General features: G+C 52.2%; 1 protein-coding gene across 1 annotated transcript in view; it reads left to right on the plus strand.

Annotated features, from left to right (window-relative positions):
- The window catches only part of LOC105898524 (retinoic acid-induced protein 1), a 57086-nt gene that overhangs the window by 26885 nt on the left and 10201 nt on the right, over window positions 1–20000 (plus strand). Inside the window, exon 2 of the mRNA XM_031570355.2 lies at window positions 13932–19598. Coding sequence (XP_031426215.1) covers window positions 13947–19598 — 5652 coding nt within the window. The 5' untranslated portion in view covers window positions 13932–13946. The remainder of the gene's footprint in view (window positions 1–13931; window positions 19599–20000) is intronic.

Genomic DNA, 20000 nt, shown 5'->3' on the forward strand with positions numbered 1-20000 from the left:
GGCTGAAGGGCACAGTGGACCCAAAGCTAATATCACAGGCAGTCAGGCAGCACACACACACACACACACATATAGATACACACACACACACACACACACACACACACACACACACACACACAAACACACATAGATACACACACACACACACACAAACACACTCACAGTCGCCTACACATATACAGAGGCAAACACACACAAACACACAGATACACTCTCTCTTTCTCTCTCTCTCACACACAGGCATACACACAGACACATACATACAAACACACAAACACAGATACACACTCACTCTCTCTTTGTCTCTCTCACACACACAGGCATACATACACACACACACACACAAACATATACACACCAGTCACATCTTAGCCAGTGACGCCTTTTGCAAGCACACCTCCATGCCTCCCCCCGCCCCCACCCCGGAGGCCAGCTTTATGAGAACTCTCTGCAAACCGCCCCGGTGACACCAAACACACGGAGCCCCCTCTGCCGACGGTGTGCCTGCCTGGCTGGGCCACTCACACAGCGTTGTCCATACCATATATCACCATATATCACCGTTCCCCTGCACTGCTGCACATCACAAGGTTGAGCTGAGGTGCACCGCGCGGCGCTAGTCCGCTAAATGGAAATTCACTGCCTGCTCTGGAAAGACGGCGAGGACCTATCACACAGGGCCCAGGCTGTGACCGTTACGCCGTCACCTAACCAAACTAGCTTTACCAGAACTAATCTCTAACCACATAACAGACTTAGCGTGTGCAGGCGTACGACTCTGCGTTCCTCTGTCTCTCACTCTCCCTCTCTCTCTCTCTCTCTCTCTTTCTTTCTTTCTCCCTTTTTTCTCTCTATCTCTCTGTGACTCCCCCCTACTCTCTCTCTCTCTCTCTCTCCCCCGACGCTGACGTTAAGCTGCCATACAAAAGCCCTGAGCTCATCTCCGTAGCGACAGCCCCTGCGCAGTTGAAAAGGTCGTCGCTTGGCTGGGTGAGCGAGAGAGAGGAGAGGAGAGGAGAGGAGAGGAGAGGAGAGGAGAGGAGAGGGAGGAGAGGAGACGCACCGTCACTCTCCACCTGCAGAGAGATGCCAGGAAGATAGAACGGAGGGTTGCTGCGGCTGTGGCTCTTATCGGCAGAGTAATCTGCTTCATCTATCACCCGCTGCTGTACGTTTGGGCGCCGGAGCTATCCGGAACAAAAAGGGACGAGCGCTGGAGTCTGTAGCCAGTGTCTGTAGGCCAGGAGGCTGGCCATGTTAGAAGAAGGACAGGGCTCAAGGCTGGGGTGTGTGTGTGTGTGGGGGTTTCAGCCAGGTGTAGGGGACGTTCAGTCAGACAGGGACACAGCTGACTGCTCCACTTATACACACAGGCACGGGCACTAGTGTCCTCTAGTGAGAGAGAGAGGGAGAGAGAGAGAGGGAGGGAGAGGGAGAGAGAGAGAGAGGGAGGCGAGTGTCAGAGGGAGAAAGAAAGAGGGAAAGAGGTGAGAAAAGGCGTGACAGAGAGAGAGAGATGGAGATGGGGAAACGGAGAAATAGGATTTGAGAGAGAGAAAGGGGGGTGGGGGGGTTTGCTCTGCGGGGGGAACATGACCTTCAGTCTTCCCCCAAGAGCATCCTGTCCCTGTATGCCACACGCCACAGTCCCGGTGTGAAGGCAGGGCCGTTGCAGGCCATTTGTGTTGGAGGAGATTAGACCCTAAATCAAGCTGACTGCAATTATTTGGCAGCCCCTGCTTTGCATCCTCTTCATCAACAAAAACCAAAAAGTGGACGTTGACCTTCAACACACTCACACTCACATACACACGCACGCTCATACACATGCACACACACTCACACTCACATACACGCACGCTCATACACATGCACACACACTCACACACACACGCACGCACATACACATGCACACACACTCACACATAGACACACAAATACGTATACACACATGTACACACACCTCCCCACCCACACACACACACACACACACACACACACAGACATACAATCTGACTTGACACATTTACACTCAACCATCCCTGTCCTCTTTTGCGCTCTCTCTCTCTCGTGCTTTCATCCCCCCTCTTTTCCTCTCATCCCTCTTTCTTTCTTTTCCCTCTATCCACCTCTCCCCCTCTCTCTCTTGATTGCAGAGAGAATCTCATAAGGTGGGAGGAAAGAGGGAGAGAGAGTGAGGGGGGTGGGGGACGGATGAGGAGAAGTGTTTCTGACAGAGCAATCCCATCGCCCATTGCCTTACAGAGTATTTCCTCCCTCTCTCTATCTCTATCTCCCTCTCTCTCTATCTCTCTCTCTCTCAGCCACGCTCTCTTTTTCTCTCCCTGTCTGGTTCTTTCTGCCCCTCCCTCTCTGTCCTCCTCCCCCGCACCCTGCTAGAAATATGGCCTCACGGTCTGTCTGTCTGTCATGTGGACTGGTCTGTCTGTCTGTCATGTGGACTGGTCTCTCGCATGTTGGGTTGCCTCTCTACTGCAGTGACAGGGTGACGGTGACGCATGGCAACGGTTCACTTGGAAACCTGATGGACCGCTAGCTGGACCAACCAGAGCCTGCTAGCCGGAAACTCCTGACAGCTAAATACTCCAGGCTTTCCATTAACTGTTACTAGACAGCAGGTAATCCCCATAGCACTGCTAACTAGCACGGATGGCTATCTGTAATTGGGGAAATGCTACTTGCTACTTGCGGCTAGCTAACTGCTGGTTGTCTGAGCTGAGGGTTAAAAGGGCAGCAGCAGCACAGAAGCCCAAGGCCTCATTAGTACCATGGGCAGGCCCTCTCCCACCGTACCTGTTTTCTCAGCTGGGTGAGGTAGGCTTGGAAAATCAATGGCAGGACTGCCTCACCATAACGACCTCCATTTTTCCTCTACTGCTACCGCACTCTCACTCCCACTTTATCTTCCTACACCCTCTCTCTCTTGCTCTCGCTCTCGTTCTCTCGCTCTCTTGCTCTCTCTCTCTCTCTCTCTGTCATCGCTCCGTCCAACTCTTCTCTAATTTCACCTACGTACTATCAGTGTATCTATGACTGAAATGCTTTTAGTGTTAGTGGCTTTAGCCACAGATGGATTTTCAAAAAGGGGGGGAAATACCAAGCCACCATAACACACACACACACACACACACAGACAGACACACACACACCCTGACCTGTTCCTCACGTAAAAGAGGTGCAATTGATAAGAACCAAGCGTGGCAGTGAGGCAGTGATGGAGAGGAGAGAGAGAGAGAGAGAGAGAGAGAGAGAGATGAAAAAGAGAGAGAATATATACAGAAAGGAGGGGGGAGATGATAGAGGGGGGAAGATAGAGAAAGGAATAAAAGGATGATGGAGAAGGAGAGAGAGAGGGAGAGGGAGACAAACTGACAGAGAGAAAAAGAGAGAGAATGGAGGGGGTAAGATGAGAGAGGCAGAAAGATAGAGAAATGAATGAAAGGAAGATGGAGAGAGAGAGAGAGAGAGAGAGAGAGAGAGAGAGAGAGAGGGGGGTGTCCATGAATAGAACATGAAGAGGAGTCGGGACAGCAAGGGCACCTTCCATGTGAAGCCCAAGGTGCCGTTGCAAACCCAAAAAGATTCCCTCGAATGAGAGAAAATAATCCCCTCAGTAGCGTATTCACACACACACACACCCACATAAACACAGCCCACCATTTGTGCCTCCCGCGCGCGCACGCGCACACGCACACGCACACGCACACACACACACACACACACACACACACACACACACACACACACACACACACACACACACACACACACACACACACACACACACACACACACACACACACACACACACACACATACACATACACATACACATACACATACACATACACATATACACACACACGAATATGTAAACATTCATACAGATACACAAACTCTCACCCACACACACTTTCTCTCTCTCTCTCTCTCGCTCTCTCTCTCTCGCTCTCTCCCACACACACCCCCACACACACACACACACACACACGGTGCCTGTCCTCTCCAGTGTGCTAGACTGGGCTCCCATTTGTTTGTCCTCAGCTCCTCCTCTAATTGTGTTTTAATGCCCTTTATCCTGCTGGTGGTGCGTGGCAACCTTGAGCCACACACACACACTCCACACACACACACACACACCCTCCTCCTCATCCCTCAGATTCGATCACTGAGCTCAAGCCCAGCCCAGCCCAACCCCTCAGGGATGCAGACAGAGCCAGGCAAACACCAGCAATAAACCATCACTCACACACACACACACACCTCTTCCTCTCTCTCTCTCTCTCTCTCTCTCTCTCTCTCTCTCTCTCTCTCACTTTCACACACACACACACACACACACACATATGCACTCACACACTCTCTCACACACACACACATACACAAACACACCCACACTCTCTCTTTCTCTCTCTCTCTCTCTCTCTCTCACATACACACACACACACACACACACACACACACACACGTACACATACACAAATATAAGCTCACTCTCAGAAAAAGACAAAATGTCGATGGTAGTGCATGAGCACCATGCAGCCATGCAAAGACAGGCACAGCTTTCTGAACAGCTAACACAGCTAACTGAACAGCTAACACAGCTAACTGTCAGCGGTGAGAGTCACATGCGACACGCCGCTCAGGAGTGTGGATGGGGCTGGTTTGGATGGAGATATGCAGACAGTGAGAGAGAAAGAGAAAGAGAAGGAGAGAGGCAGAGAAGGAGAGACAGAGGGAATGACAATGGCGAACGTGATGGAGAAAGAGAGAGAGATAGAGAGGGATGACCAAACCTGACATGACGGAGGGAGAGAAAACTGAATACTGGAATAAGAGAGCAAACCAAATGATGGAGAGAGAGAAAAGAACAATAGAGAGAGACAGAGAGAGAGAGAGAGAGAGAGAGAGAGAGAGAGGTGGACAGTGCTGCAGACCCAGGAGCTGCTCACACAGGCAGCATCCTCACCCACTCTCCCCTCAGGCAGGCATGGATGACACACATAGAGGTCCTGTCACATCTCTACATCACTCCTGTGTGTGTGTGTGTGTGTGTGTGTGTGTGTGTGTGTATGTGTGTGTGTGTGTGTGTGGCTGTCTGCATGTCTCTCTCTCTGTGTGTGTGTGTGTGTGTGTGTGTGTGTGTGGCTGTCTGCATGTCTCTCTCTTTCTCTCTCTATCTCTCTCTGTGTGTGTGTTTGTGGCTGTCTGCATGTCTCTCTCTCTCTCTCTCTTTCTCTATGTGTGTGTGGCCATCTGTATGTGTGCATGTCTCTCTGTCTCTCTGTGTGTGTGTGTGTGTGTGTGTGTGTGTGTGTGTGTGAGTCCTTGCGTCAATGTGTGTGAGTGTGTGTATGTGTGTGTGTATGCGCATATTTGGCTGAAGTTCAAGCCCACACTCAGTTTCCAAGGTCAACACTGCTGTGTCCACTGCACCAAGGTGAAAGGTGAAAGGTGAAAGGTGAAAGGTGAAAGGTTCATCTGTGGTTACGGTGTCCGTGAACAACAAGGAAGCTGCCGATAAAAAGAGAGCTTCAGAAAGAGAGACAGTACCAGAGAGAGAGAGAGAGAGACTGTACAACAGAGATACAGATAGGACAGAGAGAAAAAAGTGTGTGTAAATGGTGACTGACAGAGAGACAGTGAGTGTGTGTTTGGATACGCATGTCTACCATTGTGCAGACCGCAGTGGCAGTGTAGCAGACAGAACAAGAGGGAGAAGGAGAGAGAGAGAGAGAGGCAGAGAGGCAGGCATCCGGGTGACACTGCGACCGCTCCGCATCATCAATTAGCCCAGCTGAAGTGGCGACGAACGGCGACGAACGAGTGCAAACCGGTCTGCCTCACGGGGGGAAATAAATGGCCGCGGCCTTATTGAGCACGGAGTGCGCGCGCACACACACACACACACACACACACACACACACACACACACACACACACACACGTGGCAGCTAGCGTTTCAGGGCAGCCGCGGTCCCGTGTATCTGCTGCGGCGTTATTGATGAAGTCTGTCTCGCAGAAAATAATCCCCCCCTATACCAGCATTTGAGACTTCTCATTCCATCTGGAAGATCAATGTAAGCCATCCTGTGGACAGAGAGAGAGAGGGAAAGAGAGAGAGAGAGGGGAGAGAAAATGTGTGTGTGTGTGTGTGCCTGTGTGTGTGTATGTTTGTGTGAGGGAGGGAGAGAGAAACACAGAGGAGAAGAAGATGAGATAGTGAGGAGAAGAGAGGAAAGGAGAGGAGAGGAGAGAGATGGGGGTCAGAGAGAGAGAGAGATAGGCAGATCAAGAGAAAGAGGGTGTGAGGAAGAAGAGAGAAAGATGAGACAGAGGATGAAAGATGGAGTGAAAGGAGGGAGGAGGAGAGGAGCGAGGGGTGTGAGAAAGAGGAAGCGGGGGAGGAGAGAGACGGAGGCAGGGAGCGTCAGCGCGGTGTGGTGGCCTCAGCAGGAGGAGCACGGTGGGGAGAGGCTGAGATCAAAGAGTCCCCTCTGCTCCACTGGAGCGCAGGAGCAGGAAACCAGAGAGAGGGGGGAGGAAGAGAGGGGGAGCGGGAGAGAAAGACAGAGAAAGATTGAGGAAGGTAAAGAGAGAGAGTGGGAGAGAGACAGAGGGAGGCAGAGAGAGGGAGAGAAAGACTGAGAGAGACGGATGGAGAGAGACACAGGAAGAGAGGCAGAGAGATGGAGAGAGACAGATTGAGAAAGGCAGAAGGAGGGAGAGAGGGAGAGAACGACTGAGAGAGAGGGATGGAGCGAGACACAGGGAGAGAGGCAGAGGGATGGAGAGACACAGGGAGAGAGACAGAGGGATGGAGAGAGACAGATTGAGAAAGGCAGAGGGAGGGAGAGTAATAAACAGTGCAGTGAGTGGCATCAGAGAGAGAGAGAACAAGAAAAGAAAGAAAGAATGGAGGGGGTTTCAAGAGAGTGAGAGAGTGCAGTGCCAACAGAGCTAAAAGAACAGAGAAAGAGAGAAGGGGAGACAGACAGAGAAAGCGAGAGTGAGGGGGAGAGAGAGAGAGAGAGAGAGAGATAGAAAGAGACAGAGAGGGGGCGGTGGGTGTGTTGTCCTCTCACCTGAAGCACACTCTTCCCTGGTAACAGCAGTGAGCGCTAGACACTTTCACCCAGCACATCTCCCAAAATGCCCTGCCTCACTCGCACACACACACACACACGCACACACACACACACGCACACACACACGCACACACGCATGCACGCACGCACATGCGCTCACGCTCGCACGCACACACACACACGCACGCACGCACACACACACGCACGCACGCACGCACGCTTGCTCGCTCACTGGCGATGAGAGGGAGAGGATCCTGCGCTGGAATATCAAGCAGCCCTGCGCCCCAATTTTACAGCGCCTGCTCCTCTTCGCTCCTCTTCGCTCCTCTTCGCCCCTCTCCGCTCCTCTCCGCTCCTCTTCGCCCCTCTCGGCTCCTCTTCCCTCCTCCTCCAAGAGTGGAAACACTATTCCCAGGGTGCCGAGCACCGCGCTGCCAACGCGCTCTCATGCGCCAGGGAGCAAGCAGCCCACATCTCACACGGCACAGCAAAGCTGCTCTCAGACAAATCAGAGACGCTAATGTCAAGGCGACGCATGGCGCATGTTCATATAACCACTGATATGTGGTCAGTTACAACAGCACATGTGGGACAGAGAGACAATGACAAAGGGAGGAAAACTGATCAGAGAATATCCTAGTGTTTGTTGTGATGGTGGTGCGTCAGTTCTTGAAACAGTGGTGGCTATGTGGGATAAACAAATATTTCAGTCCCATTAAGTAACATAGCCAAACACTGACATCACTGACCTGACCTGCAGGAAGGGAGACAGACAGACAGCTGAGTCAAACATGTCCCTGCCGCCCTTGACCAGGACACAGACACCTACGCCTTCTCAGAGTTCAGAACACGAGTCAGTCAGCCGTCACAGTATTTACACCGCAGGAGAGCAGCTGTTCTGAGAACAGTAGTTTCAGGACAGAAATAGTCACAATGTGAGAGGCTGTGTTGTGGTTGTTTATCATAGATATCATGATCTGATGTCTGTTAGCTGCTCTACTTCAGCAAAGCCCCCCAGTGGCTGCTTTGGGTACTGTAGTATGGCCTCACCTCCCACAGAATGTGAGTCTAAGACAACACCTCAGACAGAGATGCTTCTTAGGCACACACATGCTCTCTCTCACCCACTCAAAAAGACACACATACACACACACACACACACACACACACACATTGTTTGAGGCAGAGGCTTTCTTCTCTTCTCTCACATACACTCTCTCTCTCTCACACACACACACACACACACACTATTTTAAGCCAATCCTCTCTCTTCTGTCTTTTCTCCCTCCTCTCTCTCTTTCTTTCTGCTCTCTTCTCTCTCTCTCTATCTCTCTCTCTCTCTCTCTCTCGTGTGCTCTCCTGTCCCCCTGCCTCCTCCTTTCCTCCCTCTGTTTCTCTTCTTTCTTTCTTTTTTCCTCCCGCTCATTTTCTTTCTCCTCCACCCTCCCCTCTCTCTTCTCCTCTCCTCTCCTGTCATCCCTCTCTCCTCTCTCCTCTCTCCTCTCTCTCTCCTGACTGGTTTGAAGCGGTACAGCTCAGAGGGAGCTGCTGGAGTATGCACTGCCCTGGGCGCTGTTGGCACAGATGAAACGAAACAAGCATCCGGCCTCTGCCTCCTCAGGGAGGACCGGGCAGGGCCCTCTCTCTCTCCTTTTCTCTCTTTCTCTCTCTCTCTCCCTCGCTCTCTCTCTCCCTCTCTTTCTCTCCTCCTTTTCTTTGTAACACACACACACACCACCATATTCTCTATCTCCCTCTTTGTCATTCTGACTCTGTCTCTCTGCCTCGCCCTCTCTCACTGTCTCTCTCTCTCTCCTGCTCTCCCTCACTCGCTCTCTCTCTCTCTCTCCTGCTCTCCCTCACTGTCTCTCTCTCTCTTGCTCTCCCTCACACTCCCTCCATCTCTGTCTCCTCTTATCCCTTTAACTCTGGCTTTCATTCTCTCTCTCTCCCTCTCTCTCTCCCTCCCTCTATCTCTCCCTCCCTCTCTCTCCCCCTCCCTCTCTCTCCCTCTACACTAGCCCCCCCCCCCCCCACCCTCTGCGTCTCTCATTCTCTTGTTCTCCCTGCCTGCCGTCGCCATGTCAACAGCGCCAGGTTTAATCATCTAAAAGGGCACGGTCCTTAGCCTCCACCAGCTAGAAGCAGGAGATGGGCAGGCAAGGAACAGGCAGACAGAAGGAAAGAAAGAAAGAGAGGAATGTTGTCTGTCAAGTTCTTTTTTTGGGAGGTTTAATTGCTGGATTTGTTTCCGAGGCGCCATCCTCTCCCTCCATTCCCCAATCACGGCACCATTGTTGTTGTGTCAGAGAGGAGAGTCTGCACCTCGTTGCGGAGGCAGGAATGCAGGGAGAGAGGCACGGAGCGTGCTGAGTGAGGTCCAGCTCTACTGTGTGAGCCTGCCTGCATCAGTAGCAGCCAGCCATCCCATAATATCACTGTGATACTGAGTGCACCTGCTCCCTGTTGTGTGAACGCTCATAAGATAAGCATGCAAGGAGTATTGCTGTACGCAGACAAAGGTGGATGCATACATACACATACACATACACACACACACACACACACACACACACACACACACACACACACACACACACACACACACACACACACACACACAAACACAAATGAAAGGTGTTTCTAGATTGGCAGTGTGTAATCAGCTGGGCCGGTTCTGACCCAAACACCGTAGGAGAACGAGTCCTTCCCAGGTTTCCTGCCGCGTGAACGCCCTCCCACTTCTGTGGCCATAGCTGCAGCTCGGCTCGGCTCCTGATTGCTCTCAGAATGCGCCGTGCGTCGCTCTGTGAGTCCGTTCCCCCCAAAAGGTCAGTGGGGCTTTGTGACTGCTGCCAGTCAGTGACGTCTCCGGGCGATAGCCAATGACGGTGGCCTAGAGAGAGACAACCCCCCCCGCCCCCCTTTCCTGGCCATCCAATCCGGTTAGAGTCTCCAGAGACTGCCGTCAGCCCGGCAGACAATTCTGGGCATAAAAACAGATAGCGTCTCCATCATAAGTGACCGCAGCCAAAATAGAACACCAAACAGGAGCTGAAACATCCCTCCTTCATTTTCTGTTTGATGTGGCCTGTGAAATCCATTAACAGAGACTTATCTCATTCACTATCACAAGCTACTACGGAAGCGAGCCTCGCCAGTCAGTGACTCACACCGGATCAGCTGAAGCTGAATTTGCAGATGAAAAATACGCCCCCCCAACACATACACACACACACACACACACACACACACACACACACACACACACACACACATACACACATACACACACACACCCTTTCTCTCCCTCTTCCCTTTTTCCATTTTGTCGAATGTGAGACACGAGTGGCTCAGCTGTGTTAGAACTAGTGAGTCGATGGATAAAAGGTGAAAAAGAGGTGCAAAAAAGGAAGAAAGGATGAGTTCACATTAGAAGACTGTGTGTGTGTGGGGGGGGGGGGTGTAAGGATAGGAGAGGGTTTGTGAATGTTGTGGATATTTTGGGAGACTTGTTATCTGCACCAGGAGGAAACTGTGGCGTGTTGAGTTGCAGTATGTATGTGTGTTTGTGTGTGTGTGTGGCGTGTTGAGTTGCAGTGTATATGTGTGTGCCATCCATTATTCTGACTGGCAATGATTGCAGAGGTGAGAGGTTTAATCATTTCAATTCATTATACACCACTTCTGCAATGAACCTCATCGCCAGCTACACCAGAAAATGCTTTGGATACTACAGTACAGATACACAGTACCAAACTGGGACTGTCAATCAAAGCGTGGTTAGGCCTTAGAGATCTGGTTGGTACTGATGATGTGCTGTTTGTGAAACGTATCAGTCACAATGTTGCAGTGCGAGCTGTTATCTTCATTGACATTCCTGTGTCAAACCACTCACTGGCTGCTCATGTTGTATATAGATGGTAAACGCTGCACAGTAATTCTTCAGATAACCTTCAGGTGGCAATTGTGATTCAAGACACTTCTGTCCATCCATAACAAAGCAAACATCTTTTGTGTCCTCCCCGTTACTGTAGAGAGAGAGAGTGGTAAAAGCAAGCAATATTCTGAATACATGTAATCTGCAGACCAATTTTCTGCAATTCTTTCAAGGGCCTGTTAAAAGAAAACAGCAAACCCCTGCTACCCTAAACAGCCAACAGAGGCTGAATATGAACTAGAGAGGATGCCAAGGTTATGGAAGTATGGGGAGGGGGTTGGGGAGTGTGTTTGTCTGTCTGTCTGTCTGTCTGTCTGTGTGTCTGTGTGTGTGTGTGTGTGTGTGTGTCTGTGTGTCTGTGTGTGTGTGTGTGTTGTTGTGTTTGTGTGTCTGGGGGGGGGGGGCAATGTACAGAGTCTCCTGCTCTTGCATTTCCAGTGAACTCCCTCTGCATGCATAATGAAGGAGGGGTAGACTTAACACAGGGATCTAACACAGAAACTCCGGGTGGAGCACTCATACCCAATCCTCCATCAAAAAGAAAGGGAAGAGAGGGGGGAGAGAGAGAGAGGTATACAAATGGAGAGGTAGAGTGGTGGAGAGTGTGAGAGAGGCGCATAGAGAATATACAGAATGAGATTGTAATGGGGAGAACAGAAGGAGGTTACAGAGAGGATAGAAACCAGTTGGAGAAACGGAAGAGAGAAGAATAAGAGGAAAGAAAGGGAGATTGAGGCAGTGATGGAGTGAGAGTGAGAAAGAGAGGTGAGAGAAATAGCAGTTCACAGCTGCCAGTGGTGATGATGCGATCAGCGTTGAATGGGGGATACAGTGGCTGTGTGTGAGATTGCCCATCAGACCAGCAGCACTCCAACCCCTCTCCGCCTGCTCCCCACCCCACCCCACCCCCAACTCACCATCCCCTGCATAAATTACACCCCCCATCCCCAACACACATACACACACACACACACACACACACACACACACACACACACACACACAAACATACAGGCCAAGGAGAGAGTCTGGGTAAGCCTGGTATGATGGGCATCTCTCCTGTCATGTCAAACTAAGCAAATCACTGAATTTGCAGGGCACGGCCACCTGTCACACACAGACACCATAAGACATAAGACTGAGGAGCTGGGAGATGAGATAAGAGACTAACCACAATCTTTCATCTTTAAAGATGAGATGACAGACTAACCCCAATCTTTCATCTTTAAACCCCAAATGCAAATGGTCTATAGGCATCCTTGGAAGACGACTCGGATCAGCCCCTGATAGGCCTCCCTCCCTTCTCAAAAAGGTTTCCAAACAACAGAAAGAACATACTCTTAATCCTCACATAAACATTCCAAAACCGGGTATTTACTCCCTTAAAATCAACACAATTTGACACCTCCATCACGTTTGACTCCAATGATCTACCCGTAGAGCCCTCATCATCATGGCCATGCTCTTAATCTCAGAGTAGAAAACAGTTGGAGTCTTAAGAGCAGTGTGACTCTGGTGACCATGCCCCTAGCGGGTCACCCAGGCCTCTGCTCCTCACCACCCCCAGTGCCCTGCACCCCTCACTGGCCTGTCCGAGCTGCAGAGCCTCCCTCTGTCAATCCTCCTGTGGGCTTATTTGGGTCATTGTGTAAACAAGAGCAGACGCAGTATGCATGCTAGCGAGTAGCGCCAGTAGAGCAGGAGAATCCTCGTGGGAGGTGCAGAGCTTCTGTTTGAGGAGGGCAACCGTGCTCTAGGCACAGAGAGGAGGAGGGGAGGGAGAGAGAGAGAGAGAGAGAGAGAGAAAGATAGAGAGGGAAAGAGAGGGTGTGTTGGTAATGGAAGGAGAGAGAGTAACAAATATGGAGAGACGTGGAAGAGAACATGGGAGTGAGAGAGAGGGGGAGCGAGCGAGAGAGAGAGAAAGAGAGAGAGAGAGAGAGAGAGAGAGAGAGAGAGAGAGAGCAAACGAGGAACATGAAAAATGCTGCGGTTTGATGGGACCAGTCAGGCTGCGCTCCCCTGACAGCATAAGCCAGCACTGAGGCAGAGAGATAGAAACAGCCCCACAGCACCGCCTCACAGGTGACGCACTTGCCTTTTATAGAGCCAGGGAATGCACACACACACACACACACACACACACTCCAAACACACACACACACACACACACACACACACACACACACACACACACACACACACACACACACACACACACACACACACACACACACACTCCAAACACACATCCAAACACACATTTCTCTCTCTGTGTATGCTACATACATTCATATGCAGAGACACTGCAGAGTACACCCCCACACACTACCCAGGAGGCCTGGAGCCCACTGATCAACAGAAAGAATACCAAACTCAATACCAGACCTCACAACATCTCAACGTCTCCCACACTCATTTGAAGCTTTACTCAGTTTATTCACCTGGGATGGATTATACAACTAAAAACTTTTTGTATAAAATGCTGTACACTTTACCTCACTTTACCTGCCTTCACTGGTATTTTTTTTATTTTTGGGGGGTTTGTGTGTGTACCCTGGAGGAGCATGAGGTTTTTCAGACCAAACTGGAAGTTATGTCAATCATGTTAGAAATGTTACTATGTTAATGAGTCTTACTTATATTAATGAGGGTCAATTGTTTTAGTGGATTTTCTAAACTGATTTTATTATTCTGTTCTCGACAAATTCAAAGATGAACTAGAAAAACAAGACTATGTGTAACACAAAAACAAGAAGGGTGTATCACAAAATGTGAGTCATAACTCTAAAATGCTCACTCCCTCTTTTTTGTTTTTGTTGTTTTCTCTCTCTCTCTCTCTCTCTCTCTCTCTCTCTCTCTCTCTCTCTCTCTCCCAGTCCCTATCTGGAGTCATGCAGTCCTTCAGAGAGCGGAGCGGTTTCCATGGCAACCAGCACTGCTACCAGCAGGACTCCCATGAGTTCTCACACCTGGAGAGCTACAGGCCCCACCACCAGCAGCACCCCGGCCAGAGCAGACAGGGATATGAGACACACCCCCTCTCATCCACGGGCATACCGCCCACCAGAGCGCCCTCAACAAAAGACTGCTATGGCCAGCAGGGCTACCCAACATACATCAGTGCCGGGGGCAACAGCAGCACCACTGGCTCTGCTGCAGAGAAAAAGCCCTCTTACCATGAGGGCAAAGTGTCTGGCCAGCATCTCCAGGCAGGGTATGGCAACCACATGGGTGGGCAGGGGGGCTACTCAGCCCAGTACCTGAGTGAGGGCCACCTGCAGCAACAGAAGTGGGAGGACACGGCACCCCAGCTGGCCCCATACGAGCAGGACATGGTGGGCCGCCTGGAGCCGGGAGGAGGGGGCAGTGGCGGTGGAGCTTCCCAGTACCTGGAGCAGGGCATTCTGGGTATATCCCAGAGTCACTGCCACCTCCCCAGCCAGCCGTCCGCCCCCGTCTACACCAGCTCCCATCAGCAGAGCTTGGCTCCGTCCCCCCTGATGTACCCCCAGAGCCACATGCACTTCCCCCCTCAGCACGCCCAGCCCCCACCTCCGGCTTCCTCATCTGCCTCCTCCGCCTCCTCCTACATGGACAAGTGTGCCCCCATGCCCCATGGCTACAAGGGCTACAGCATGCCTCCTGGTCCGCAGTACAGCCGGCAGCTGGGCAACCACAGCGGGCTGAAGCCCAGCAGCTACCGACCTCAGAACAACTACAGCTACCAGCCGCCGCTGTCCCGCAGTGGGTTCGAGCAGCAACAGCAACCCGTGCCTCTCCAGGGCATGGCTGGCTCCCAGGAGGGCATGCAGAAGTTCCAGCACTTCCAGCACGGCCAGACCCAGCAGGGCTACTGCATGCCCGACATTCCAGTCCGTTCCCCGGAGCAGTACTACCAGAACTGCAGCCCCAGCTCCAGCCACTCCCCGGCACGGTCGGTGGGCCGGTCTCCGTCCTACAGCTCGACGCCGTCCCCACTCATGCCCAACCCCGAGACGTTTCAGTACAGCCAGCCACCAACCCCCATCAACCCCACGGCTACCGTTTCCTCCTCCTCTTCCTCCACTGGTGCTCTGCAGGACCAGGGCATGCTGATGCCCCCTCACACTCACCCTTCCTCCGGGGTCAACCACCAGTCCCAGAGCTACAGTGGCTCCATGAAGGACCGCTTCTCAGAGAAGCTGCTCTCCAACCCCAGCCTGTGGAGCCTCAACGCCCTCACCTCCCAGGTGGAGAGCATCTCCAACAACGTCCAGCAGCTCCTACTGTCTGAGGCCCTTATGGCCAATAAGAAGGGGAGCAAACGAGGGAACCCCAAAAAGGGAGAGGAATACAGGGGGCAGCTGAGAGGGCTGGATGACTCCTGCCCTGATGGTCAGCAGCATGGCACCCACATGCCTGAGGCCTACAGCACCCCCAAGTCCCTAACAGCTGAGCTCCATGAGGGAGCCTACTCCGGCAGCACAGAGGACCAACTGGACAGGAGCTACTACTACTGTAACCAGAGCAGGGGTCCATTACATGGCCCAAGCAACCCACACATGCCTTTAAATGCAGTGTCCTCTTGTTCGATGACCTTGCTTGAGAGCAGGTCAGTGACCTCCTTCCCCGACATGCAGAGCACAGCTCCCGAGAGCAACCCAAACCAGGACCCAAGACTACACAGTGTTACACCCATGGAGGGAGACCACAACAGCTCACTTCAGCGCATGAGCGATGAGAGATCTCCCATGAGTATCCCAGCGCAGAGTCCAATGAAGCAGGAGACCAATTCCCCGCCTGACATCAAGCGGCTAGACAGCTCCCTGAAGGAGAACTTTGAGGAGTCGGCCTGGATGGAGAAAACAGCCGATGAGGAGGAGCACCTGAAGACGAAGCCAACTACTGAACTGAAGTTTAAAGGGGAAGTTATGGAGGGTGGAGAGAAACAGGAGGGGTGGTCAGAGGATGAGAAGTCTCCATCCCTATTTCCCAAGATGTGCACGGACACCTCAGGCCAGAGCGACACTTATGAGTCTGAGGAGAGCGTATATCAGGAAATTCACAACAAAAGCGATCCAGACGACAGCGACTCTGCTAACAGGAGTTGTGGATTATTGGGCGAAAACCACCAGGGAAATCTAGACCCAGAAATGAAATCAGAGACGTTCAAATCAGAGCCATCCCCTATTGCAGAAACCCATCCAAAAGCACTGCCATCCATCTCAAGAGGTGACCTTGCGGAGGATCAATATTTGCCAAGCCAAGAGGAGAATTCAGAGACTCTACATCTCTCCCCCTGCAGCAAGCAGAATGAGGCAAAGCTTTTAGCTGCCGAGGGGAGGAAGCAAGAGACCCTGGAGGGGCAGCAATCTGTCCTCACCTGTCAGACCACCGAGGTGAGGGAGGAGCAGACAAGCCAGTCTTCCTTCGCAGAGGTCATCAATAACGTTGGGAGACCACAGGAGCCGCCGGCAGACTACTGCAGTAGGGCTGAGCAGCAGGGATGTCAGATTGCAGTCAACCACCAGGCTGAGGAGGCGGCTGTAGTGGCCCCGGATGCAGCCCCTCAAAGTAGTGAAAGGAGGTCGAGCATTTGTAACATCGCGCCTCAGTCTCACACCTCTAACCTGGGCTTCACAGCTCTGGGGGAGAAAGCAACACCTCCGGCTCAGACGAGGGATCACATCGATCGCAGCGATGCCAAGGTGCTGGAGCCCGACTCGCCCCAACTTCCAGGCAAATCGATCCTGCACTCAGCACCGTCTTGGGCCAATACCCCTCCCTCCCCACAAAAAGGTGACGAGGACATGGAGCCTGGAATCAGCTGCCCCAGTGCAGTGACCCCGTCGGCCAAGCCAGAGCCAGTGGCCCCCTCGGCAAACCCCAGAGTCTTTGGCCGAAAGCCTGGTCGCGGCAGAAGGAGGATAATGCACTCCAACATAGGCATCAGAAGGCAGTTGGGTGTAGAGGGTGAGGGAGCACCCACCCCAGCCCAGAAGCCCAACATGCCCTCAAGCAAAAGTACCATTTTGTCCGATCACATGGGGGCGTTCCACCAGGAGGACATCGGCAGTCAGACGCCAAAGCATTTGACCGACAGCTTACCGTCCCGCATGTGCACTCGTTCTTTCAGTGCACAGGGATCCCCCAAGACCACTAGCCCCCCTATAAAAAAAAAGCCAGGCCCCAAACCTGGAGGAGGGTCTGCCCCAAAGGGGCAGGTAGGCCGCCCTAGAGGCCTAGCTTCTAAAATGAAACTGTTGAAACAAGTGGAAGAAATCCAAGCCTCAATAGACCAAGCCAGAGCCAAGAGGGCAGTTACTGGGATTGGCACACAAGAAGACAACCCAGACCCAGTTACATTAGAAATCGCATCAGAAATTAAGTCACCTGTCAAAGATCAAAAGGCCATGGTGCTTAGGTCTCGTAAGACACCCGAGAAGCCAGACAAAGACCTGGTGAAGGAGAAAGAAACTCCCCTTGCTCCTCCAAAGAAACTCAGAGAAATGAAAAAGCAAAAAGTACTTCTCCAGCAGATGAATGAGGCTTCAGACACAAACACGCCTGTGTTTCCCCAAAAAGAGAATTACCAGAATGAACCTAGCAAGCAAGAGGAGAAAATTTCACCCTCTGTCAAAAAACAATCCACTTCACAGTCTCTGGAAACAGTGAAGAGAAAGCGAGGTGTGAAGGCAGACAAGGCTGAGGCAGAGCAGCCATCACAGCTGTCACAGCCTCTAGAGCTCCAAGAACAGCACGACCCGAAGCCCCTGCCAAACACCACAGGGGTGGGAATCAGAGGCCCCAAAAAGAAGCGAGGGCCACACCCTAAAACAGCCGTGAGCAGCCCTGCCACCAAAAATGAACTTCCCGTCCCTGATGTCAGCGAGGTAACCAGCATGCCTCCTCAGTGCCCGACTAAAACCAAGTATCTGCCTCCACGGAAAGGCAGAGGTCTCAAGTACGAAGCTAACAAAATAACATCCACCCCTGCATCCAAAAAGCAACCCTTTAACCTCCCACCAGAGGCTTTGCCAGAGGACCCTGCCTCAAAGGCAGTCCAACAGGTGCCTGAGCAGAAAGAGGAGATGCCAGAGGAGAGCTGCACAGCGGTGCAAGAGATCCAGGGACCTGCTGATGGGCCGACGCCCAGGAAGAAGAGGAGGATATGGGCGACTGTGGAGTGCAAAGTGGAGCCAGAGGGGGGCTTGGATGCTGCGTCTCTCATCATTAACACGCCGCGGCTGGCAAAGCAGAGGGCCATCAAAAACAACCACGAGATGCACCTGAAGCAAAGGAGGAAGAGGAGAAAAGGCCATCATCCTCCCGAGGGCCTCACTGTGGTGGAACCAGTGGTGGAACCGCAGGCTGAACCGCTAAAGGAATCTCAGCTAGAAACACAGGTGCAGGTAGAACTGCTGACAGAACAGCAGGAGCTTCCCGCACCTTCAGCTCTGACACCCACCCCAGCTCCGGTGACAAGCAGTGATCAACCTCCCACGGAGCTGCCACCCGAGACATCCACCGAGCCTCCCAAACCCCGCAGGGGAAGGAAACCCTCTCTGAAGAAGAAAGAGGCAAAGGCATCCGGTGAGCCCAACAGTGTACCTGCCAAGAGGGGTAGAAAGCCAGGTCCTAAAAAGAAGACAGAACAGAGTACAGCTGCTGCAAAGCCTCCTGCGAAAGTCACCATACCGTCTACAGAGACAGCGCCCAAGCTCAAGACAAGATGCAGAAAGCAGAGTACCCCTAAAGTGAAACAGGCACAGCAAAAGATCACACTCAACCTTATCTCAGCACCCATGCCACCGAAACCAGAAATGAAATGCCCTTTCATCCCCTATGTGCGCGTCGACAGCTCTATGGACCCGACCACTGCCTGTGCCATTGTGAACAGGCTGGATGAAGAGCAGCGGATTGAAAGGGTGAGTGAAAACAGCATGGGGGAAACGAAACCCCTAGCCAACACAGTTGCCAAGGCGATACCCACATCCTCTATGATGCTTCTGGGACCCCTGGTTCATAAAAACCTAACTGACAGGTGCCTAAAGTGTTGCCTGTGTGGAATGCCTTCAAATTACAGAGATTTGGGGGACCTGTGTGGGCCATATTACCTGCCAAACAACATACCGCGCAAGACAGTGTCCTGGGGGTACCGAGAGGAGTTCTGGGAGAGCAGAAGAGTTCCGTTCATAAGTACTCAACCACCCCCAGTTGAGGAGAGTGAGAAAACAACCAGCCAAGCAGGAACGAGCGGAGAGCACTCTGGCCACCACCGTAAGCTCAGGAGGCCGAGTCGGGAGGGCACACACCTCCGGACCAACTTCCGCCTAAGACTTAAAAAACTGCAGCAGTGCCTGGGCTTCAGGAGGAGGGCTGGTGAGACTGCTCCCCCTGGTGGTGAGGAGGGCCCGGATACAGCGCTGGAGAGAATGCAGAGGGAGGCGGAGGAGACGGAGCATTGGGCCCATGAGGCCTGTGTGGTGTGGACCAGTGGGGTTGTTCTGGTGGCGGGGCGTCTCTACGGGCTGAAGGAGGCTGTTCAAACAGCTGCTCAAACAGTAAGTCCATCAGCACGGCATGCAATGCAATATCAGTGTCCGTCTGTGGCGTGTAATGCAATGACATGGAAGTGTGTAATCTGGGGGAAATGTAACAGTGTGAGGATACACAGTACCTGTGGTCTACTCAGTTCTCACATCTTAATGACCTATCCACACCTGTCCTTGTCCTAGAAACCGCTCTCAGAAATTAACATCACTCCATTAGGACCTCAGCTTTCTGAAACATTCTTAGCACATTTATTCATGGTGGACGTGATGGTGGTGTTGATCAGAGATGCTGAGGAGATGCTTCAATGCTTCAGGGTCTCTCTCTCTCTCTCTCTCTCCCTCTCTCTCTCTCTCTCTCGCTCTCTCTCACTCTTTCTTTCGCTCTCTCTCTCTTTCTCTCTCTCTCTCTCT

This window comes from Clupea harengus, chromosome 1, assembly GCF_900700415.2.
Source record: "Clupea harengus chromosome 1, Ch_v2.0.2, whole genome shotgun sequence".
Taxonomy (NCBI): domain Eukaryota; kingdom Metazoa; phylum Chordata; class Actinopteri; order Clupeiformes; family Clupeidae; genus Clupea; species Clupea harengus.